The sequence below is a fragment of the Hyla sarda genome, chromosome 8, assembly GCF_029499605.1.
Source record: "Hyla sarda isolate aHylSar1 chromosome 8, aHylSar1.hap1, whole genome shotgun sequence".
Lineage (NCBI taxonomy): Eukaryota > Metazoa > Chordata > Amphibia > Anura > Hylidae > Hyla > Hyla sarda.
In genome coordinates, this window is record NC_079196.1 from 182,015,735 (window position 1) to 182,038,324 (window position 22,590).

The 22,590-nt window shown below is 48.7% G+C and overlaps 1 protein-coding gene and 1 pseudogene across 2 annotated transcripts in view; both read right to left on the minus strand.

The window, feature by feature from the left end:
* The window catches only part of SMG1 (SMG1 nonsense mediated mRNA decay associated PI3K related kinase), a 164,657-nt gene that overhangs the window by 78,740 nt on the left and 63,327 nt on the right, over positions 1–22,590 (minus strand). For both annotated transcript variants that reach the window (XM_056537145.1, XM_056537144.1), the window contains exons 20-26: positions 12,540–12,739; positions 12,029–12,225; positions 11,777–11,941; positions 11,537–11,691; positions 9,246–9,385; positions 8,864–9,065; positions 5,967–6,076 (exon numbers count right to left, since the gene is read on the minus strand). In XM_056537145.1, coding sequence (XP_056393120.1) covers positions 5,967–6,076; positions 8,864–9,065; positions 9,246–9,385; positions 11,537–11,691; positions 11,777–11,941; positions 12,029–12,225; positions 12,540–12,739 — 1,169 coding nt within the window. The remainder of the gene's footprint in view (positions 1–5,966; positions 6,077–8,863; positions 9,066–9,245; positions 9,386–11,536; positions 11,692–11,776; positions 11,942–12,028; positions 12,226–12,539; positions 12,740–22,590) is intronic.
* LOC130290127 (U2 spliceosomal RNA) lies at positions 15,703–15,800 on the minus strand (annotated as a pseudogene).

The window sequence follows — 22,590 nt, forward strand, 5'->3', positions numbered from 1 at the left end:
CCGAAAAGGAACCCCAGAAAAAGGGCGGGAGCTGTGTCCCCCAATGGATCCTTTGAGAAAGATTTTACGGTAAGTCTAAAAAATTTCCTTTTCTCTATCGGCTCCATTGGGGGACACCGACTTTGGGATGTACCAAAGCCGTCCCTTGCGTGGGCAGAGAAAAAAGGTCAGGCAGTCGGCTGTACCACCGCCGCCTGCAACACCTTACATCCCGGACTAGCATCAGCTGATGCAAAAGTATGAACCTGGTAGAATCTAGAAAAAGTGTGGAAAGACGACCAGGTGGCCGCTATACAGATCTGCCGAGGCCTTGTTTAGGAGAGCCCAGGATGCTCCCACAGAGCGGGTGGAATGAGCCACAACCCTGAAGGGTGGGGCCCTCCCCTTGCAGCGGTAAGCTTCCGAAATAGCCCATCGGATCCACCGAGAAATGGTGGCCTTAGAAGCAGGCTGTCCCTTATGACGGCCTTCTGTAAGGCCGAAAAAAAAAGAAATCGCACTGACGAAAGGAAGAGGTGACGGAAAGACAAGTCCGAACAGCTCGTACCCCATCCAATTTGTGGAGCAGGCGCTCCCTGGGATGAGAAGGACCAGGATAAAAGGACGGAACGACGATGTCCTCGTTGAGATGAAAAGCCGAAACCACTTTAGGCAAGAAAGACTGATCTGGTCGGAAAACAACCTTGTCCTGATGAACTATCAGGAAAGGAGAACGGCAGGAGAGAGCTGCCAGTTCAGATACTCTCCTAGTGGAGGTAATAGCTATTCCAGGATAGGAGGCAAAGGGGAACCTCCCTAAGAGGCTCAAAGGGTGCGTCCTGAAGAGCACCTAGAACTAAGTTCAAGTCCCAAGGGGGAGAAGGGGACCGGTAAAGGGGGGGGGGGGGCAGCATGTGCCACGCGCTGAAGGAAGGTCCAGACATGCGAATTGGAAGCCAGAGGATGCTGAAAGAATGGAAAGGGCGGAAACCTGACCTTTAATGGAACCGAGAGCCAGCCCTTGTTCCAACCCCGACTACAAAAAGGAGAGGAGACGGGAACGGAAAAGGTTCTGGAGAAAAATTGAGCTTTGCACCAACGAAAGTAAGCCCGCCAGGTACGGTGATACATTTTTGCAGAGGAGGGCTTGCGAGCCCTGAGCATGGTGCTAATTACCTGGGAAGAGAATCCCACAGGCCCTTAGAACCGCGGTCTCAACCGCCATGCCGTCAAATGCAGCGACTGTAAATTGGGGTGGCAAAGGGGACCCTGTGACAGTAGGTCTGGACGAAGTGGAAGACGGAACGGAACGTCGTCCAGAAGCCAGACCACGTCGGCGTACCATGCCCTTCGAGGCCAGTCTGGAGCCACCAGAATGGCGGGGACTCCTTCCGCCTTGAGCTTCCTCAGAACCCTGGGAAGGAGGGGGAGAGGAGGGAACAGGTAGAGCAGTACGAAGCCCGACCACGGAATTACTAGGGCATCCACGGCTAGAGCCAGGGGGTCCCTGGACTTTGACACAAACGTCAGAATCTTTCTTTGTGTCGAGACGTGAAGAGGTCGCGCTCTGCGCGAACACCTCCGGAAGAAGAGACCACTCTCTGGGGTCGGCTGAGGACAGACTGAGGAAATCCGCTTCCCAGTTGAGCACTCCTGGAATGTGAATCACCGAAATGGCTGGAACTACTTGTTCCGCCCAAAGGAGGATCTATGACACCTCGGACATGGCCGCTGAGCTGCGAGTGCCGCCCTGCCGATTGATGTACGCCACAGCCGTGGCGTTGTCCGACTGGACACTGACAGGGTGGCCCTGAAGCAGGGAGTTCCAATGCTTCAGACAAAGATAAATCGCCCTCAGTTCCAGGATGTTTATGGAAGGAAGGGCTTCTTGGGGAGGCCAGAGGCCTTGAACCGTCTGATCCCTGAAAACACCCCCCCCAGCCCCACAGGCTGGCATCCGTCATGACCACATGCCAGTGGAGGGGGAGTAACGAATGCCCCTGAAGAAGAAGGGGGGAGCGGAGCCACCAGCATAGAGACCGACGGGTCCGGAGAGGGAGAACAATCTTGCGATCGAGCGAGAGAGGGGACCTGTCCCATCGTGCAAGAATCGCCAGCTGAAGAGGACAGTAATGAAACAAGGCAAAGGGTACGGCCTCCATGGCTGCCACCATCCGACCCAGGACTTCCATGCAAGAACGGATGGCGACCAGGGATGGTTTCCGGAGGGAGCGGACTCCCGACGAAAGGGCCAGACATTTGTCCGGCGGAAGGCGAATCCGAGCCGAGGCCGAGTCGAACTGAAGCCCAAAGAAGACCAGAGACTGGGTGGGGGAGAGAACCGACTTGTCTCTGGTTGACCATCCACCCGAAGCGACATAAGGTCTGAAGAGTGAGGCTCACATTCTCCAGGGCCTGGGCTCTGGTGGGGGCTTTGATGAAGATATCGTCCAAGTAGGGTATCACTGAGACCCCTCTTGACCGCAACAGAGCTACCACAGGCACCAGAATCTTGGTAAAGACTCGTGGCGCTGTGGCCACACCGAAGGGGAGAGCCATAAATTGATAATGACCTTCCTGAACCGCAAAGAGGAGGTACCGCTGGTGTCCGGAAAAAATTGGAACGTGGAGGTAGGCATCCTTGATGTCCACCGAGGAAAGAAACTCCCCTTGATCCATAGATGCCACCACCGAACGGAGAGATTCCATTCGGAAATGGCAGATAAGAAGAGGTTGGTTGAGACGTTTGAGATTCAGGATTGGCCGCACAGAAACGTTTTTCTTGGGAACCACGAAAAGATTGGAATAAAAACCCTGAAAGCGTTCCCTTGAAGAAACTGGGACAATGAAACCCTGGACGAGAAGGGACTGAAGAGCCTCCCGAAATCCCCTCGCAAGCGAGGGAGATCGGGGAGCACGGGACTGGAAAAAACGATCCCTTGGAAGGGAGGCAAATTCTATCCGGTATCCGTTGGATACCACGCCCCTGACCCAGGAGTCCTGAATGTGCATGGTCGAAACTTCTCGAAAAAGCAAGAGGCGACCTCCCACCCGAGAAAGCTGCGGGTGGGGGCGTCCCTTCATGCAGAAGTGGGTTTGCAGTTGCCCGATTTGGCCACAAAACGGTCGGGACGGTTGGTGTCGGACTTCCACGAGGGACGCGCCTTGAAAAAGGGGACCTTCTTGTCCCGTGGAGGCGCCTGGCTGGACCCTTTAGAAGGGCCAGAGGTCTGAAACCTAAAGGAAGACTTCCTGCGGAAGGAAGTACTAGACTTGTTTTGAGGTAATAAAGAGCTCTTGCCCCCTGTCGCCTCAATCTCATCCAGGCGCTTGCCAAAAAGTCGGGAACCAGTAAAAGGAATCTCGGTGAGAGACTTCTTAGATGCAGTGTCCGCGATCCAAGTTTTAAGCCAAATTGAACGACAGAGGGCCACTAGAATACCAGTGCCAAAGACAGCGCAGCGAGCTGAGTGCAAGGAAGCAGAACACAGGAAATCTCCAGCTTTGGAACATTGGAGGGCCAGAGCAGACAGTTCTTCCAGGGGAGACCCTGAAAGAATGCCCTGACGGAGTTGGGAATGCCAAACTGAGAGGGCCTTAGACACCCAGGTGGAGGCAAAGGCAGGAAGCAGGGAAGAACCCGCTGCTTCAAAGGCATACTTCATTAACAACGCAACTTTTTGTCTGCAGGATCCTTGAAGGCAGCTGCATCCACCAGCGGCAAAGTAGTAGCTTTAGAGAGGCGGGAAACCGGAGGATCCACCGACGGAGAGGAAGTTACTTTGGAGACAAGGTCCTTGGCGAAAGGATATCGCGCTTTGACTTTCTTCAGTCCCTGAAACTTCTCAGGGTGCTTCCAGGCAGATTCTAGAATGGCCTCAAATTCAGTGTGAGAGCTGAACACTTTGGGTGCCAGTCGGCGCACAATGAAAGGATAGTTCTGGAGCTGCGTCCAAAGTTCCTGGGTCCTCTAGGTTAAAGGTGTCTCTTATGTCCATAACCAATGAATTCACCGTGTCCACTGAGTCCGAATGGTCCTCCGAATCAGAACCCTCGGCCGCTAGCTCTCCAGGAGACTGAACGAGTGGAGGCAGCCCTGGAAGAGGGAGACTACGACCTGGTACGTGCCTCAGGAGAGCCAGAGTGGCGACCACGGGAACGGGCGTGTGGCCTGAAAAAGTGGTCGGGCGAGACCTGCGAGAGGAACACCTGTGTCTACCAGGAGACTCCGGGGATGAGTCAGAGGAGAATCCCCTATTAGGCTTATGCGAAGCATAGGGAGAAGGGGAACGGGACCTTTTGGAGGGCCGGTGAAGGGTAGACCTCTCGAAGGCAGTCACCACAGAACGGGAGACCTGTGCCAAGTTGGATATAGACTGGGAGAGAGAGGAAACCCAGGCTGGAGGGGCGGCCGAACCCACCGGGTCTGAAGGGGCACCTGGGTTAGAAATATCAGGGGAGTCTGGGGTAGCAGTGGAGCAGGCAGAACAAGTGGGTTCAGCAGAACCTGGCATTTTTGCAGAGCAGTTTTTACAAGCGTAATGGGTAACTAAAATTCCCGATATCTGCTTAGAGGGAGGAACAGTTCTGGGCACGGACATGACAAAAAAAAAATGAACAGTCTCACTCAAGTCTGTGTCCCAAGGCAGCTGCTGTGAGGAGAACTCCACACCGTGCTGAGGGAAGAGAGAAAAGATGCCAGCCAATAGAATGAATAGGCCGGGTCAGGGCAAGGAGCTCTGTGATTGGCCCCTGCACGGCCCCAGCACGCGCACTGCGCTGATTGGTGGCCATTTCGCGCTACCGAGGCGCTTATGCGGCCAGGTGGGCGGAGCCAACGTCCGCCGGGCCGCCGATGGATACAGCGGGACTCACTCAGTAATGGCGCCCGCTCCGAACCCCGCCTGCAGTGAGTTCTGTGCGCCCGGGGACAGAGCGGGCGAAGTGCCGTCGGCAGCCACCGAAAGTGAAAGTAAAAAAGCGCACCCGCCCGCAGGAAGAAGCCTGCGGCGGGTGTACTATAAAACACACACACATCTTAATAAAGTGCCCCCTTACTGTGTACTGTAGCCACTGCTCCCCCAACAATAAAAAACAATCCCCCTGAAGGGAACAATAAGATAACTCAGGCCAGCCCCAGCTTCTGCAGGATAGGGCCAAAAACAGAGGGTCTCCAGCTGTTGCAAGACCTAGGGAGAGAAAGATACTCACCTCATGCTGAAGAACTTACCTAAAGAAGTCTTCAGACTGTAGTCTTCAGTCAGCCATTTCACCTGCGGCAAGCCAAACTCATAGCGAGGCGAACAGAGAGGTAGGGGGACCCGGACCCATGAGGTACAACCCCAAGCGCTAACCGATGGCGAGAGGGGGTTAACAGTACATCCAAGATGCCTGCCACCTCTCGCAATGGGGAAACAGTGAACAGTCCCCACCTGAAAACAGAAATAAAAAGGAATAAAGAACTAACATTCCCTAAACCTAAAAAATATGAGACCCGGTCTGGAGAACACCAGATCATGTCACCTCCTTAAGACACTAAGCAAAAACTGAACTGCTCAGTGGCCTGGAGGCGGGTATATCCTGCTGGGAGGAGACGACTTTTTGATTACCATAGTGTCAAGCCTCCTAGAGACAGCAGCATATACCCAGAGTCTGTGTCCCCCAATGGAGCAGATAGAGAAAAATAAAATTTGAAATGTATTAATTTGGGGTCTTTGCCTTTCTATGTAGTGTACCCATGCATCTATCTGCTGGCCGATTTTGACTTTTTAATGGATTATAAATAAAACAAATTGGTTTACAAAAAAAATAAAAAAAAATAAATAAAAGAAGTGTACATTATTCTTAATGAATCTGGCATTTGTTAATTTCTTCCAACTGGCTGGTGATTACCCCCCCACAGCCATTTTAGATATGAACAGTCTTACTTTTGTTAATCTACTCGGTTACTACAGGAACAAAATGATGCTCAGATTTAAGAAATATACCTATTTTTTCCTTAAAGCCTCCATTCACAAGGTTCAGGTTTTCACCAGGCAGTAGCTCCAACTGTTCTGCACATTCAAGAAACTCTCCATACTCAAAGCTACTTAGAGACCTGTTAAGAATAAAAATTAGGAGTTACCAATATATGCCAGAAGCAAACTTTTAAGTTATTTAAAAAAAAACTTACAACTTTGCTAAACTGGGTACTGGTTTTTTTGCGTGGATTTTTGTTCACAATTTTAACCTCAATGCCAGACAGTATAACAGAGGTTAAAGGGGTACTCCAGTCAAAATATAGGGGATAAGATGTCTAATCGCGGGGGGGGGGGGGCCCACATTGATGGGGCGGGCGTGACGTCACGATACTCCGTCCCTGTGGTCGAGAGGCATAAGACTTTGAGCCTCCATCGCTTCCTGCAGTGCTCACTGGTGGGTGCTGCATGCTAGACTTCCGGGGTCCCCAGCAGCGGGACCCCCGCGATTAGACATCTTATCCCCTATCCTTTGGATAGGGTATAAGATGTCTTGGGGCCGGAGTACCCCTTTAAAATGCAGTGATTACTGAGAAGCTATTTATACTGGAATACCAGGCTACATTTCTTCTGCCCTCCATCTCTCAGCAGACAGCTATTCCTCAGGTGTTGCAGACACCTGTGCAGCATCTTATTACCAATAAAGGTTCAGACATATTGGAACACAACATACCAAAAGCTGGTACACCATTCACATTACTGTAGATGGTTAGTAGGTTCAGCTGATGTTCATCTTATAGTATAGGCACTTTTAGCGCTTGCAAGTCACTATCTTTGCATTAGGGATCGACCGATTATCGGTTTGGCCGATATTATCTGCCGATATTCATGATTTTGGACATTATCGATATCGGCAATTACCTTGCCGATTTGCAGATAATTCCCCACCCCCTGCCCCGGCCAGAGACCGCTGCTGCCCCATTGCCTCCCCAGTTTTATAATTACCTGTTCCCGGGGTCCGTGCAACTTCTGGCTCCTGCGACGTCCTGCGCTATTGCTGTGCGCTGAGCAGCGCAATGACAAGTGACGTCCTTGGCACGACGTCACCGTTTGTGCGCACAGTGACAGCTCAGGACGCAGTCACAGACAGAAGTAGCGCGGACCCCTGGAACAGGTAATTATAAAACCAGGGATGGGGGAGGCAATGGGGCAGCGGCAGTGGTTGGACTAGGGAGGACCCCAGGACAGGCAGGGGGAGAGAAGTGGGGGGGGCGGCAGTGGTCTCTGGCCCCGCAAAAGCCACTGCAGGGAATAGCCGATAACTTATAGCGGAATTATCGGTATAAGTTGACGGCTATTGACCTGAAAGGTCATAGATTATTCGGTATTGGCCCTAAAAAAATCAATATCAGTGGATCCCTACTTTGCATACATAAGAAAGTTTCCATACTTAAAGGGGTTATCCAGGTAAAAAAAAATGTTTTGTATATCAAATGGCTCCAGAAAGTTAAACAGATTTGTAAATTACTTCTATTAAAAAATCTTAATCCTTTCAGTACTTATGAGCTTTTGAAGTTAAAGAAGAAATCCCATGCCCCAATTAAAAAAAAAAATAAAAAAAATAAGCTCATATTAAAGTACATGTTCTTACCTTCATGATGACCTGGTCCCCGTCCAAATTGCCCGTTGCGTTCGCCCGCAATCGCCGCTGAAATCCAGTTACTTCCTGCTTCATGTTTCTCCCTGTCTTCTGGTCTGCACTTCGGTTCCCACAGTGCCTTGCGTGTCTAGCACGGCTCCAGCCCAGCCTACACTGCCTCACTTCTCCACTCCCTCATTAATTCAATTACGCCCACACATTTCGCTCCTTCCCCACCCTCCCCCGTTCTCCTACACCCCTAGCTTCCCCAGCACAGGTGGCAGCCTGTCTCATCCGGGAGGACCCAGATAAAGTGCCCAGAAGTAGGGGAGAGTGCAGGGAGACAAATAGAGGGGACAAATGAGGGTGATTACAGTATTTTGGACTGAGGCAGGGGAGAACACTGCCAGGTCACGCTCTCACCTGCCATGGGAGAAGAATGAATGTGAGAGTGGGCGCAGGGGCTGCTCTAATTGGCTGAAGCAGCTATTGCATATTCAAAGCTGGTCAGCCAACCACGTAGGAGGGGAGGGGGTAAATGAATATTTATCAGATGGGGCGGGCAGAGGCCGTGCATGGGGCGGGCAGCTGAACTGAAGGCTGCGTGAGGTATTGTGGGAATGTGTAACGTCACGGTCCCCAGTATAACGGAGGTGAATGGGGGGGGGGGGGGGGTCACAAGTCACCAGAAACCGTAACTGCTGAGCTTCCTGTCTGACAAAAGAATCAGTGAAAACATACTTTCCATGCAGCATGGGTGATGTAAGTGATTTACAAAGTTATACAACTTTAATTTATGCACCTAAACCTGTCCATTTTTTCTCCATGAGACATCTCCTTTAAGGTTGTTCTTTTCTGTCTAAGTGCTCTCTGATGACACGTGTCTCGGGAACCGCCCAGTTTAGAAGCAAATCCCCATAGCAAACCTCTTCTAAACTGGGCGGTTCCCGAGACCCGTGTCATCAGAGAGCACTTAGACAGAAAAGAACAACCTTAACTTCAGAAGCTCATAAGTACTGAAAGGATTAAGATTTTTTAATAAAATCTAACTTTCTGGAGCCAGTTAATATTTAAAAAAAATTTTTTTTTCCTGGATAACCCCTTTAACTATTTTATAGTTGCTTAAAAAAACACAATATATATTTCAATTGATTCTTTAGTACATACAGTGTTAAACAAAATCCAAAAAGAAGCCCATGTTAGGCCGGTGAAACTTATTTAAATAAATATTTCTTATTGAACAATTATAATGTAATGTGCAGAATATAAGATAGATTAGAGGACTCACTTAATATAATTGAAGTCTGTCTTCATGTTAATACAACTGCCTAATGCTCCTTTCTTTAGGTCATGCATGCTGTTTTGCCATTCCTGAACTGCAGTCCAGTCAGCAATTGAAATGTAGCACTCGCAGGCCTTATTACCCAAATAGTTGACCACTTCAGGTAAAGGATCACTAGGTTTTGTCAGGACTGTTTTGCGTCCATCTCCTGTAAATAAAAAAAATTTAACAAACATGTTCAAATTGACTGTAATTTGATCAATGTACAAGTCTTAAGACTGCTGACCATCAAAATAAAAGGATTATAAATGCAGAAATGTTAACATTACCAAACTGAAAGCAACTATAAAGAGTGTATGAATGGTAATGCACTTGATTCAGTACGTACCATTAGCGTGTTTGGGACTCGCAGACGTGCTGTTTGAATTTGCCAATTTCAGAACAGTTTTATCAAATCCTGAGGTGCTGCAGTCCACCCCAGTCATAGCGCATAAGTGTTCCTGATATTCTACTGCTGCTTTCTCAAACCTAACAAAATAAAACTGGTTAAAGGTTCATGGAAAAAAAAAAAAAAAAAAATACTTACAATATACAAAAGACATTTTTATTTGGGAAAACCAAATAGTATCAAATTCAGGTGACTGACACACATTGAGCCAAAAGGATGATTTGGCTTAAAAGGGGTTACTATCACAGAAAATAAAAAATAATTTTTTTTTTTGACATGTCAAACACAGGTCAAAAGCTGGGGTCGGTGTACATACTCCAACCATCTTTAGATATAGCCAAGAGAAGAATTCTAAAGCAGCCTTTCCTCCCTGGTTCCCCAGTCACTCCGACTCATTGCAAGAGACAGACTCCATAATAAAGCTATGTAGCTTGTCAACTGAAATAAGACTAACCAAGCAGCAAGCCCAGTGTTAAAGCACACAGCCAGGCTATGCTATATCTACAGGTCAGTGGGTGTTTCACCACTAAGACTTCAACTAATCAAGACATGTGACAACCGACACATCTTAAAAGTTTTTAAAGTAACAGTAACGTCCTAAACAGAACTATCGTTTACCCCAGACATGAGATTATTTGCTTTAGATCATTGCTGATCAGCTTAAAGGGGTAACCCCATCACAAACCTGTATTGCTAGTATTATTCTAACATTTGCTGCTAATCTCATGTGTATTTGCAAAAGGTCCCTCCAAATTTAGCTGGATATACCAATAGTCTGCAGATAACATTCTGAGGTTTGTGATTAGCTTTCACGGTGTACTCCACTGAAAACATCTTATCCCCTATCCTAAGGATAAGGGATAAGCCATTAGATCGTGGGGGTCCTGCCGCTGGGGAACCCCGCAATTTCTGGGCAGGCAGCTGCGGCATCCAGAACATGGAAACTTGCAGCTTTCGCGTTCCTGACATCGAGCCACGCCCCCTCCATTAAGGTCTACGGGAGGGGGCGTGATGGCTAGTACATAGTCGTATTAACCTATAGATCCCTAAAGATAGGAATCCAAAAATACCCTAGTTTTCCCATATATTTACTTTATGGTGAACCCACAAGCTTTAATAAATCATAAAGTAATTGTGCATGAACATATAATGAAACTCACAGGTTAAAAATTAGCAGAACAGCAGCTCAGTACATTAAGCTTTTTTTCGTCTTGCTTCTGTATATAAAGGCTAGTATACAGTCCTCTAGCCTAGATTGATTTGCTCTGCTATGATGGAGATGCCCAGCGTGCCTGCAATGCACACTGAGCAATTCTGAGCTGCTGCTTTGCTGTATATTAAAATTGTGTCACTACTTTGCCCCCCTCGACATATTTCGCTGCCTCTGCAGCTTTATCAAGAGGTGGCGGGCATATGAGCGCGGGCGTCCTCTGAGTTATATTTATAGACTCCCCTGATGTTCATTTGATATCTTAACAGCCTATGACAAGAGGCCTCTTTCACTATTTGCACCAAGATATCAAATGAACATCAGGGGAGTCTATAAATATAGCTCAGAGGACGCCCGCGCTCATATGCCCGCCACCTTTTGATAAAGCTGCAGAGGCAGCGAAACATGTCGAGGGGGGCAGAGTAGTGACACAATTTTAATATACAGCAAAGCAGCAGCTCAGAATTGCTCAGTGTGCACTGCAGGCACGCTGGGCATCTCCATCATAGCAGAGCAAATCAATCTAGGCTAGAGGACTGTATACTAGCCTTTATATACAGAAGCAAGACGAAAAAAAAGCTTAATGTACTAAGCTGCTGTTCTACTTTTTAACCTGTGTGAGTTTCATTATATGTTCATGCACAATTACTTTATGATTTATTAAAGCTTGTGGGTTCACCATAAAGTAAATATATGGGAAAACTAGGGTATTTTTGGATTCCTGTCTTTAGGGATCTATAGGTTAATAAAATAATTTAACCCTCCATATATTGGTCCGATTAGTGAACAGTACATAGTCGTCACACCTCCTCCCATAGACATTAATGGAGGGGGCATGGCGGCTAGCATTACCCATCATCGGGCACGGCGTTTGCTCCATGCACTGAATGACACGGGTGCCGCAGCGGAGATCGTGGGAGTCCCCAGTGGCAGGACGCCTGCAAGCTAACATCTTATCCCCTATCCTTTGGATAAGATGTTTTCAGTGGAGAGCACAACATAACATTCAGGTTAAAAGTACCTTCCATCTGCTTGCAGGGCTACTGAATTAATCCAAGAAAGACTTTTCCCAGCAACAACTGAAGACCACACAGCAAGTCCCTGTATAGCTTCAGGGCACTGAAGTTCACAAAGGGCTTCCACCACCATCATAACTGTAAGCTCAAATTCTGTACCCTTTACAAACAGAAATACATAGTTAGGCACTGAACATAATAGTTATTAGGAGTTATATCTTCGGACTACAACATTTTTGTTTTACCTGGGGGGCACTGTTATTCTTCATCTCAGACAGCAAGTCAAAGCCATGCCTAACTGTTACTGCTGGCTGGCCAGCCAACAATCCCACTCTCATTATAGCAATCCGGATACGGGTAAGCCAATCTTGGCAGGTTTGTCGGTTCGTATAAAAGAAAGTTCTAATCACCTTTAAAAAATATGCAAATTCAATCAAGACTTGTAAAGCATTTAACATTGTAACATTGCAAGGAAGTAAACCACACATTACACATACCTTAGGTGGGGAGGTTAACGCATTTGCACATCCCTCATAAGCATTGTACATCAACTTGTCAAGATTCTCTAAATACTGTAAAAGTAGTACTAGACGCAACTGATTATTGGCATGTCCTTCATCATTGTCTGCAGTGGTCCACTGACTGACATCCTGGTCTGGATTCAAAGTGTGAGCAGCCAGGCTTCGGATAATACCTTAACAAAAAAAAGAAGATTGCAGTTTTTCAAAGTTTTTAGCCTCCTTTACAGAACAATATTTTGAAGAGTATACTGCATTGTTGTTATTTGTAAGGCTAAAGTGTGTCAAAAACAGAAGTGCAATTCTTTCCACTACAGTTCTCCTCTGTGTAGGTTCTAGCCCTAGGTTTGCTCTACAATTAATGACGCAAAATACAGATCAAAATACTGACGCATGAAAAATAATCAAAAAGTTAAAAACAAAAGGCTAACACACATAGAAATATACATATTGTTAAAAGAAACTCCTTTTCATTGTGCCCACTACATACCTTCAATGGTCTGGAACGTATCTTGAGCTCTTCCTAGAGGTGTCCGTAGCTTTGACAGGACAGTGAATTTAGCAGCTTCCCATACAACCCACTGCCACTGGACGGCCTCAGTCTTCAGCAAATTTCGTGGAATGAATGAAGAGTCTCTCTTATCCAGTCTTTGGCAGCTGTAGAACAACCTCTCCAGCCAGTTATCCTTGCTATTAAAATAATTAAGAATAAACTATGGACAAGAACTTATGACACCATGATTCCAATTTTCTCTATAAAGTAGGCAGGAAATATTAGAGTGCATGCCCACACTCGAGTTGTATGCTTACCATATGTGCTGGGAAAAATCCCAATGCATATAACAAACCCATTAACCCAGGAGGGAGTTCATTTGGTTTCATCGGTATAGTTTTTTTTTTTCTTGTTGTGTAGAATGACATATCCAAGTATTTAAACAAATATGCATTTTTTTTCAGCCAGAGTTTATGGCATGTATGCCGCCTGCTACATACCAATACAGAGGTGCACGCAAGTAGGCTGTTAAATTTAACAATAAATTAGGGTATGTTCACATGTTTCTTTCAACTACCATTTTTTTTGTTTGTTCTGGAGCTACAGTTTGAGGTGCCTTTGATCCACAGGATTAGCTCCATCGTTATAACAAGGCTAGTTCCTGGTTTTTCCTGTGGAATCCGCAGAAATAAGTGGCATGCTACTTATTACTGAGGGGGTATCAAAAGTAAAAATGGAAAATGCTCATTGCATGTTAACATTGCATGTTAACATGATTGCAGTAATCTCATGTAAGGCCACAGAACATGGACTATTGGATTAAGGCAAAAAATCTGCTGCAAAACCACATCAAATCTGTACATGTAGAAGAAAAAGTCGATTTTTTGTACTCCCCATAAAATCTCTCTCTCGTAGCCTTCATTGGGGGGACACAGACCATGGGTATAAGCTATGCCAATAGGAGGCTAACACTAAGGAAACAAAGAAGTCGGCTCCTCCTTGTCAGGCTATATCCACTCACTAGCACCAAGCTAACCAATTGTGTCACAAAGCAGTAGGAGAAGCCTACAAACCAAAAGGATGTCTGAATGGACCCCAAGAACAAATAATCAGAAGAAACCCCGCCTGCAGGCAACAAAAACCCGACAAGGCAACAGTAAATGGGTGGGAGCTGTGTCCCCCAATGTAGGCCTTGAGAGAGATGTTACGGCGAGTACAAAAAAAAATCAACTTTTCTCGGTCGCCTCATTGGGGGTGGGGGGGGGGGGGAGACAGACCATGGGTCGTCACATTAAAACTACCGACAAGATGCAGGACCAACGCAAACTGGCAAACAATAGGGAGGAGAGAGCAATAAGAGAACCCTAGTGCAGGGAATCATCTGATGAAGGTGAACAAGGTAAGGAATGCAAACTTCCAGTAAAGAAACAACTCAGAGGGCTCAAGGGAGAGCCTTGCAAAGCAGTCATTCGGTCACAATCTTTAAGATCTAGGCTGAAGAAGAACAGAAGGAACAGCCAGGCATGCCTAGCAAGAAGGCGAGAATCTGAAAGGTGGAAACCGGAGGCCCCTGGCAAAGGATGGGGAGCTAACATCTGCCCCGAGACAGGAAGAAAAACTTGCTTTCAGGCTCGAGGGCAAATACGACAAGGCCTAGAAAAGACCACAGGAAAAAAAAAAAAAAAAAAAAAGAGGGGGGGGGGTTTGGCCAAGGTCTTCCATCACCTGAAGGAAACCCAGCAGGCACAGAGAGAGCTCCCAGAGGAAGGCGGCTACAGCATGGAGCATACCACCAACGAACCGAGAAACTGATGGAATCCACGTTCACAAGGCCATGCCACAAGAAACTGGGCTAAGAGAGGACCCTAAGAGAGCATGTCGTATAGTTTAGAAAAGCGGGCGGATGTTTAAGACCAGGCAGGCCACATCCGTGGAACAGGCGTGAGTTGGCCAGACTGGGGGCACCAAGAGGACCTGAACGCCCTCATCCCCGAGGCCCATGAGGAAGGAAGAACATTCCAGGAGAGCCGAAGCAGCTGTCACAAGAGCCAAAGGGTCGGGTACCAGAATGCAGGTAAACAAGCTGAGGGACCCTGAAGTCCCACCCAGCGATTTCTGAGTGAAGTCTGAGCGGAATGCTCCGGGTAACGCACCCCTGTGCTGAGGCAGAACAAGGTGCGAGTCAGAGAGAACTGCTTCCTGAAGGGAACAGCAGCAATGATCCAGACAGGAGTTCCAGTCGGGTCAGAGACCAATAACTTCGGAAGGCGAAAGAGCTGCGAAACCGCCTCGGAGACTGAGGCAGGCAACAGCCCCCTGGAAGAAGTTCAGTGCAAGAAAAAAAAAAAAAAAAAACACGAGGGAGAGAGTTTCGACAGTGTGGGTTACCAGAGCAGAGAGCAACACACCCCAGAGAGAACAGGTGGTAGTGTGAAAGGCACCAGTACCAATGAGGCCACCGCACTGCCCAACACTGGCAGACCCAAAGGAAGAGTGGATGGACAAAGCTGACCAAAGCCTTGGATCCAACCCGTGAGAACGGGCCGGCTGGCCGAAGACTGGACCGGAAGAAAGATCCCCAAAAGGACAATGCACAGAGGGAGAGAGGGGGAACCAGCTGAGTTGCCAAATCGGTCGAAACAACAAGGTGTAAAAATGAAAGAATGAGGTTCTGCAGGACCCGGGCACAAGAGGACTTCCCTAAGACTGTCTCAGCATGGAGCAACTGAGACCCTCCATGGAAGATGGGCATTCTGCAACCAAGACTGTTACAGAACTTCGGGAAGATGACAGGAGCCCAAACAGGAAGGCCCAAGGAGGAAGGCCCTAAAGCAACTTAGCACCACTGGAGAGCAAGAGCAGACCTCAAACCTAGTGTGCCTAATCCACATATAGAAAGGGAAGAACGTAATGGGTGGGGGGGCCCAAAACAGAAAACCACACAAGGACCACTAAGAAACCACACCTATGCAGGTGCTCCCCATTAGGAGTGATAAGATAGAAGGCATGAATGGCCAGATCAGAATCACACCACCTAAAAAAAAAACTAAAAAAAAATAAGTGTTGGTGAGGAAGGTAATAAGGCAGGAGCTGCCCCAGTGACCTCCAACCTGTCCCTGTCCCAAATCAAATCCAGTAGTACCCCGCCTAATGAAGAGGGAGAGCGTGCCCCTACTCAAAATTCCATTTAATATATGGTCCCCAGATAGGGGCGAATCAGATACTACACCTGATCTTAGCCAAAGGCAGAGAAGCGGTAAAGTCCTGGAAGGTGACAGGTCTCACAATGGGAATTAACCCCATGAGGAACATGGGTCCTGCATTGTAAAGGAAACATACAGTAGGTGCCCGAATGCAGCTCCAGCATAGGGCTGCAATATATGGATAATCGTGGATATTGGGGGGAAAAAACGGTCTTAGAGGTGCTGCACGAAAACGGTCACAAATGGAGAGACTCCGGCCAGCACAGGACAATTTTTTATTTGACACATAACTGACAACGCGTTTCGGCACAGAGTACCTTCCTCAGGCCCAAACATAAAGTGCAATCTCTGGGGTGGAAATATGCAAGGATGCACTTGTGGGGTTCCTGTGAAGTACGGTGCTGGCATGGGTCAGACCCACGCCAGCACCGTACTTCACAGGAACCCCACAAGTGCATACTTGCATATTTCCACCCCAGAGATTGCACTTTATGTTTGGACCCGAGGAAGGTACTCTGTGCCGAAACGCGTTGTCAGTTATGTGTCAAATAAAAAATTGTCCTGTGCTGGCCGGAGTCTCTCCATTTGTGACCATTTTCGTGCAGCACCTCTAAGACTCCCCCCCCCCCCCCCCAATATACACGATTTGCCTAAACTTGCCCTTGCGCAAGGGTGCAGTCCCAGTCACCGTGCGGCAGCCAATACCTACCAATACCATACTCTGGTGAGTATATCATTTGGGTGTGGTGGAGGGTCACACTAAGTCGGTATACAAAAATGAAGGGAGCGCTCCCTGCCTTTTTTCTCTCCTACATCTCCAATATATGGATAAGCCACAGGAGAGCACCAAAGGACCATGAAGAAAAAAAACAAAAACAAAAACGAGCGAGATTAGAGATTAGAGAGAGAGAGAGAGAGAGAGAGAGAGAGAGAGAGAGATAGACACAGAGACATAGAAAGAAAATGGGAAAGTTGGCACGCTGCAAAAAAAACCTGACTCCCAATGAGAGGCTACATCTGCGGCAAAGCAGTACCTTTTCCCAGACCTGTGTATGCCTCATGCTGACACCAAGCTAAAACTGGTTAGCTCAGTGCTAGTGGGCGGTTATAGCATGCCAGGGAGGAGCCAGCTTTTTGTTTCCTTAGTTTCAGCGCTTATACCCATGGTCTGTGTTCCCCAATGAGTCGACCGAGAAATAACATCAGAAGAAAAGACAACACTGAATCCAAAATATTATAATATATAAATAACTATATATCTCAAAGATTAATATATATATATATATATATATATATATAAAAATAAAAGTAAAACCAACTCGTTTCAACGTGATTCACACATCTTCAGAAGTAGAGTGAAACACATTGAAACACGTTCGTTTTACTGTGTTTTGCTTTTCTGAAACTCCAAAGAGCAGCACCCATTGCAACCCTGTTTTTTCTGTTTGGTGTGATCATTTAACGTGTCAACACTATTGCATTTCTAACCCCTTAACGACGCAGCACGTAAATGTATGCCCTGGTTAGATGGTACTTAACGCACCAGGACGTACATTTACGTCCTATACATAACCGCGAGCATCGGAGCAACGCTTGGGTCATGTGCTGCAGGTCCCGGTTGCTGATAGCAGACAGGGACCCGCCGGTAATGGCAGACATCCGCGATTGCGCGAATGTCCGCCATTAACCCCTCAGATGCCGTGATCAATACAGATCACTGCATCTGCAGCATTGTGGATACTAAAATGGATGATCGGATCGCCCGCAGCGATATGATCATCCAAAACGGCAGATGGAGGTCCCCTCACCTGCCACCACTGCCTTCCACGGATCTTCTTCTCTGGTCTGAAATCGAGCAGACCAGAGCAGAAGATGACCGATAATACTGATCAGGGCTATTTCCTCTGCATAGCACTGAACAGTATCAGCAATCGAATGATTGCTATAAATAGTCCCCTATGGGGACTATTAAATTAAAGTGTAAAAAAAAAAATAAATAAATAAAAAGTAAAAACATTTATAAAGTAAAAATTTTTTAAAAAACCCACTCCCAATAAAAACGTAAATTGGCCCATTTTCCCTCTTTCACCCCCAAAAAGTGTAAAAAAAAAGGAGATTTTTTATTTACTTACCGTAAAATCTCTTTCTCGAAGGATCCATTGGGGGACACAGACCATGGGTGTATGCTGCTGTCTCTAGGAGGTGTTACACAATGGCAGGATATACCCACCTTCAGGCCCTGAGCTAATCAGTTTTAGTTCCAGAGCAATAGGAGAGGACCGAAAGGTCAAGGAGAAAACACGAACTGTCCAAGAACCATTTCTCTATCGGCTCCATTGGGGGACACAGACCATGGGACGTACCAAAGACGTCCCTTGGGTGGGAAGAAGAAAAACCTGGTTAGGCAGACGGCTGAACCACCGCCGCCTGTAGTACCTTCCGGCCCAAACTAGCATTAGCCAGTGCGAAGGTATGAACCCGGGAAAAAAAATCCCCAGAGTATGCAAAGACGACCAGGTAGCAAAATCCCGAGAGAGTATGCAAAGAATACCAGGTAGCCGCTTGCAGATCCCCAAGATGCCCCAACAGAACGGGGAGAATGAGCCAAAACCCAGAAGGGAGGGATCTTCACCCTACAGCGAAAGGCGTCCAAAATGGCAGACTGGATCCACAAAGAAATGGGGGTCTTGCAAGTAGGTTATCCCTAGCGACGACCTTCCGTAAGGACGAACGGGAATCACAGCGAGGAAAGGAAGCGGTGACAGAGGTAAGACTGAAAGGTGTGCACTACATCCAGATGGTGGAGTAAACGCGACTAAGAATGAGAAGGAGCGGAACAAAAAAAAAAAAAACGAAGGACGACGTCCTTACTGAGATGAAAAGCCCAAATTACCGTAGGCAAAAAAGGAGCTGGCCGAAAAACAACCTTGCCCTGGTGAACCACTAGAAACTGAGAACAGCAGAAGAGAGCTGCCAATTCGGACATCCACCGAATAGAGGTGATAGCTATAAGAAACACCACTTTCCAAGAAAGCAGGCACAAGGACACTTCCCTAAGAGGTTCAAAAGGGGGACCATGGAGGACACCCAGAACCAGATTTGAGTCCCACAGGGAGAAGGGGACCAATGGAGGGGCAGCCCGTGCCACTCAGTGAAGAAAAGTCCTGACATGAGAATGAGAAGCCAGAGGATGCTGGAAAAGAAGAGAAAGAGCCGAAACCTGACCCTTAGGGGAACAGAGAGACAACCCCAATTCCCAATCCCGACTGCAAGCAACCAAGACGACGGGAGACAGAAAAAGTAACAGGACAGAAGTCCTGAGTTGCACATCAACTATAATAGGACCGCCAGGTACGGTGGTAATTTTTTTGCCGAGGAGGGCCTTGTGCGAATGACTTGGGTAGAGAACCTGCAGTCCCTCAAAACTGCGGCCTCAAAGTCCGTCCAGAGGAGAACCTTTGACACCTCAGCCATGCTGCCGAGCTGCGAGCGCCACCGTGCAGACTGATGTCGAGGCGTTGTCCGTCTGGATGCGACAGGACGGGACAGAAGATGGGACTCCCAATGAAGAAGAAACAGAAGAATCGCCCCCAGGTCCAGAATGCCTATTGGAAGAAGGGCTTCCCGGAGACAAGAAATCCTGAACCGACCAATCCCTGAACGCACCGCCCCAGTCCGACAGAGGGGCATCTGTCGTGACTACCTGCCCGTGGAGGGAAGGAATGGTAACCCCTGAAGAAAGGGGGAACGGAGCCACCAGAGCAGAGACTGATCAGACGAGGGAGAGCAACCTTGCGATCAAGAGACAGAGGAGATCTGTCCCATAGAGAGAATCGCCAGTTGAAGGGGATGGTAATGAAAACCGGGCAAAGGGTACGGCCTCCATGGCCGCTGCCATCCGACCCAAGACTTCCATACGAATTTGGGTGGAAACTGGGGCCTTGGCCCAAAGAGAGCAGACTCCAGACAGGAGAGTCAGACGGTTGTCCGGCGGAAGAAAAATAAGGCCAGAGACCGTGGAAGTGAAGTCCCAGAAGATCAGAGACTGTGTGGGAGAGAGGACCGACTCGTCTCGGCTGAACGTCCACCCGAAGCGATTCAGGGTCTGGAGAGTAAGATCCAGTGTTTCTAGAGTCTGGACTCAGAGCCTTGATGAGAAGGTCGTCCATGTAAGGAATCGCTGAGACTCTGCACGACCACAACAGGACTATCACTGGTGCAAGGATCATGGTAAAGACCCGATGAGCAGTGGCCAGACCAAAGGGTAGGACTACGAATTGAAAAAGCCCCTCTGGAACCGGAAGGCGGAGGAACCGCAGATGGCTGGGAAATATAGGAACATGAAGGTAGGCATCCTTGATGTCCATCGAGGAAAGAAACTGTGCGCTGGATGCCACGGAAGTGGCAGAGAAGATGACGGTGAGACGCTTGAGGCCCAGAATCGTTCGCACAGATCCACCTTCCTGGGAGGCCACAAAAAAAGTGGAATAAAAAAACCCCGAAAACATTCCCCTGTAGGAACGGGGACAATGACTTCCTGGGCAGGGACTAGAGGGCCTCCCGATACTGCTTCCCGGAAAAGGAGACCGGGGTGTTCGGGACTTCCTGAATGTGTGTGGTCCCGATGTCTCGAAAAAGTAGGAGACGACCTCCCACCCGAGAAAAACCTGCGGGTGGTGGCTGCACTCCATGTGGAAGTGGGATTGCGGTTACCCGATTTTTGGTCAGAGCGGTTGGTGTCCGACTTCCAAGACGAACGCGCCCGGAACGAGGGAGACCTCTTGTCCCGCGAAGGCGCCTGCCGAGACCCCTTATTGGGGCCAAAGGTCCGAAAGGAAGAGGAGGACTTCCCCTGGGAAGAAAAGCGAGCCTTATTTTAAGCCAACAAGTAACTTTTACCCCTCGTCGCCACAGAGATAATATCGTCAAGGCGCTTATCAAAGAGACGGGTACCAGTAAAAGGCAACTCTGTAAGAGACCTTTTGGAGGCGGCATCCACATCCCACGCCCTAAGCCACATGAGGCGGCAAAGAGCCGCTAGGAGACCCACAGCAAGGGCAGCACAACGGACTGAATGCATGGAAGCTGTGCACAGAAGTCCCCAGCATTGGAGAACCAAAGCAAGATAGATACTCCGGGGGGGAAATCCCGCCAGGATACCCTGACTGAGTTGTGAGCGCCACAACAATAGGGCCTCGGACCCAGAGCCTGCTGCGTCTGAGGCAAACTCCGCTAAGAACTCCACCGTCTGGTCTGTCGAGTCCTTGAAGGCAGCTGCATCTGCCAGCGGCAGTGTAGTAGCCTAGAGAGGCAGGAAATTGGTGGAACCATTGAGAGGGGAAACAACTGTAGAGGCAAGGTCCTTGGCGAATGGGTAACGCACTTGAACCCTCTTCATTCCCGTGAACCTCTTATCCGGATGTTTCCATGTAGATTACAGAAGGATGTGAAGTTCAGCGTGAGAGCTGAACCCTTGAGGTGCTGGTTGAGCACGATGAAAGGATACTTCAGGAGTAACATCCGAAGATCCTGGGTCCTCTAAGTGAATGGAGTCTCTTATGGCCGCAACCAATGAGTTCACCGTTTTAACTATATCCGAGCGGTCCTCTGAGTCAGATGCCGATTGGGAAGCCTCATCCGCCAGTTCACCAGGAGAAAGTGAACGCGTAGAGGCAGCCCTAGAGGGGGGTGACCCTGACCGGGTACGCGGCTCTGGTGGGGCAGAGCGGCGATTCGGGAAACGTCCTCTGGAGGAGCGCCGTCTGACCAGATGACACGGGGAGGCGAGACCCACGGAGGGACGCCCACATCTAACTGGAGACTCAATGTAAAAGTCAGACAAAACACCCCTAGTACGCTTTGTGAGAGTGTGAGGCTTGTGGAAAAGAGGAGCGGGACCCACCAGAGGGCCTGCGCAGGGCAGACCTCTTCAAGGTAGACACCATGTCACGTGAGGCCTCATCCACCACAAGGGGGACTTGAGTCAAGTCAGCCATATACTGGGATAGGAAGAAACCCAGGCTGAAGGGGCGGCTGAATCCACCGGAACTGTAACATCTGGGGAAGCTAGGGGGTCTGGGGGAGCAGGCAGAGTCAGTGGGCATTTTAGGAATATTATGTCAGACAAAATAGAAGACTAGCAGTCTAGTTTTCAGTTTAGAGGGAGGAACAGAATAGCGTCCCCTATGACAGTAAAGTGTTAACCCATGAGAGGGGCGTTCCCAGAGCACGGGCACTGACCGATTGGCCCCCGCCACCTGGATCGCACGCACAGCGCTGATTGGAGGGTGATTTGCGCCTCCAGTAAGCTCCGGCGGCCCTGTGGGCGGAGCTATAGTGCCCCGGCCGCCGAGAAGAACAACAGTAATGGCGCCCGCTCCTTGCCCCGAGTGCACACGTTAGCCACATATGCGCCCGCTGGGAAGTGAGCGGGCGATACACATATCCCCGGCAGCCGTCTGCTGTCGAAAGTGAAAGTAAGACGGCGCAGGGGACGGAGCAGTAATGGCGCCCGCTCCTTGTCCCGAGCGCACATGTCAGCAGCATATGCGCGCGGGGGAAGTGAGCGGGCGGCATACACGCCGGCAGCAGCTGCCGGAGAAAATGAAAGTAAGCCAGCGCTCCGTGCGCTCGGCCAGTAAAAGCGCCGCGGCTGTTAGCCGCATATAAGGCGCTGCGGCTACAGCCGCATAGTAAAACACACACACAGTGTAAGTAAAAACACCTACACACAGTGTAATAAAAGTAATCATGCCCCCAAAGATGCCACTGCTCGCCCCAGTACAAGCCAGACCCATAAACCTGAAAGGTGGGCCAAACACTGAGGGTCTCCAGAGGTTGCAAGT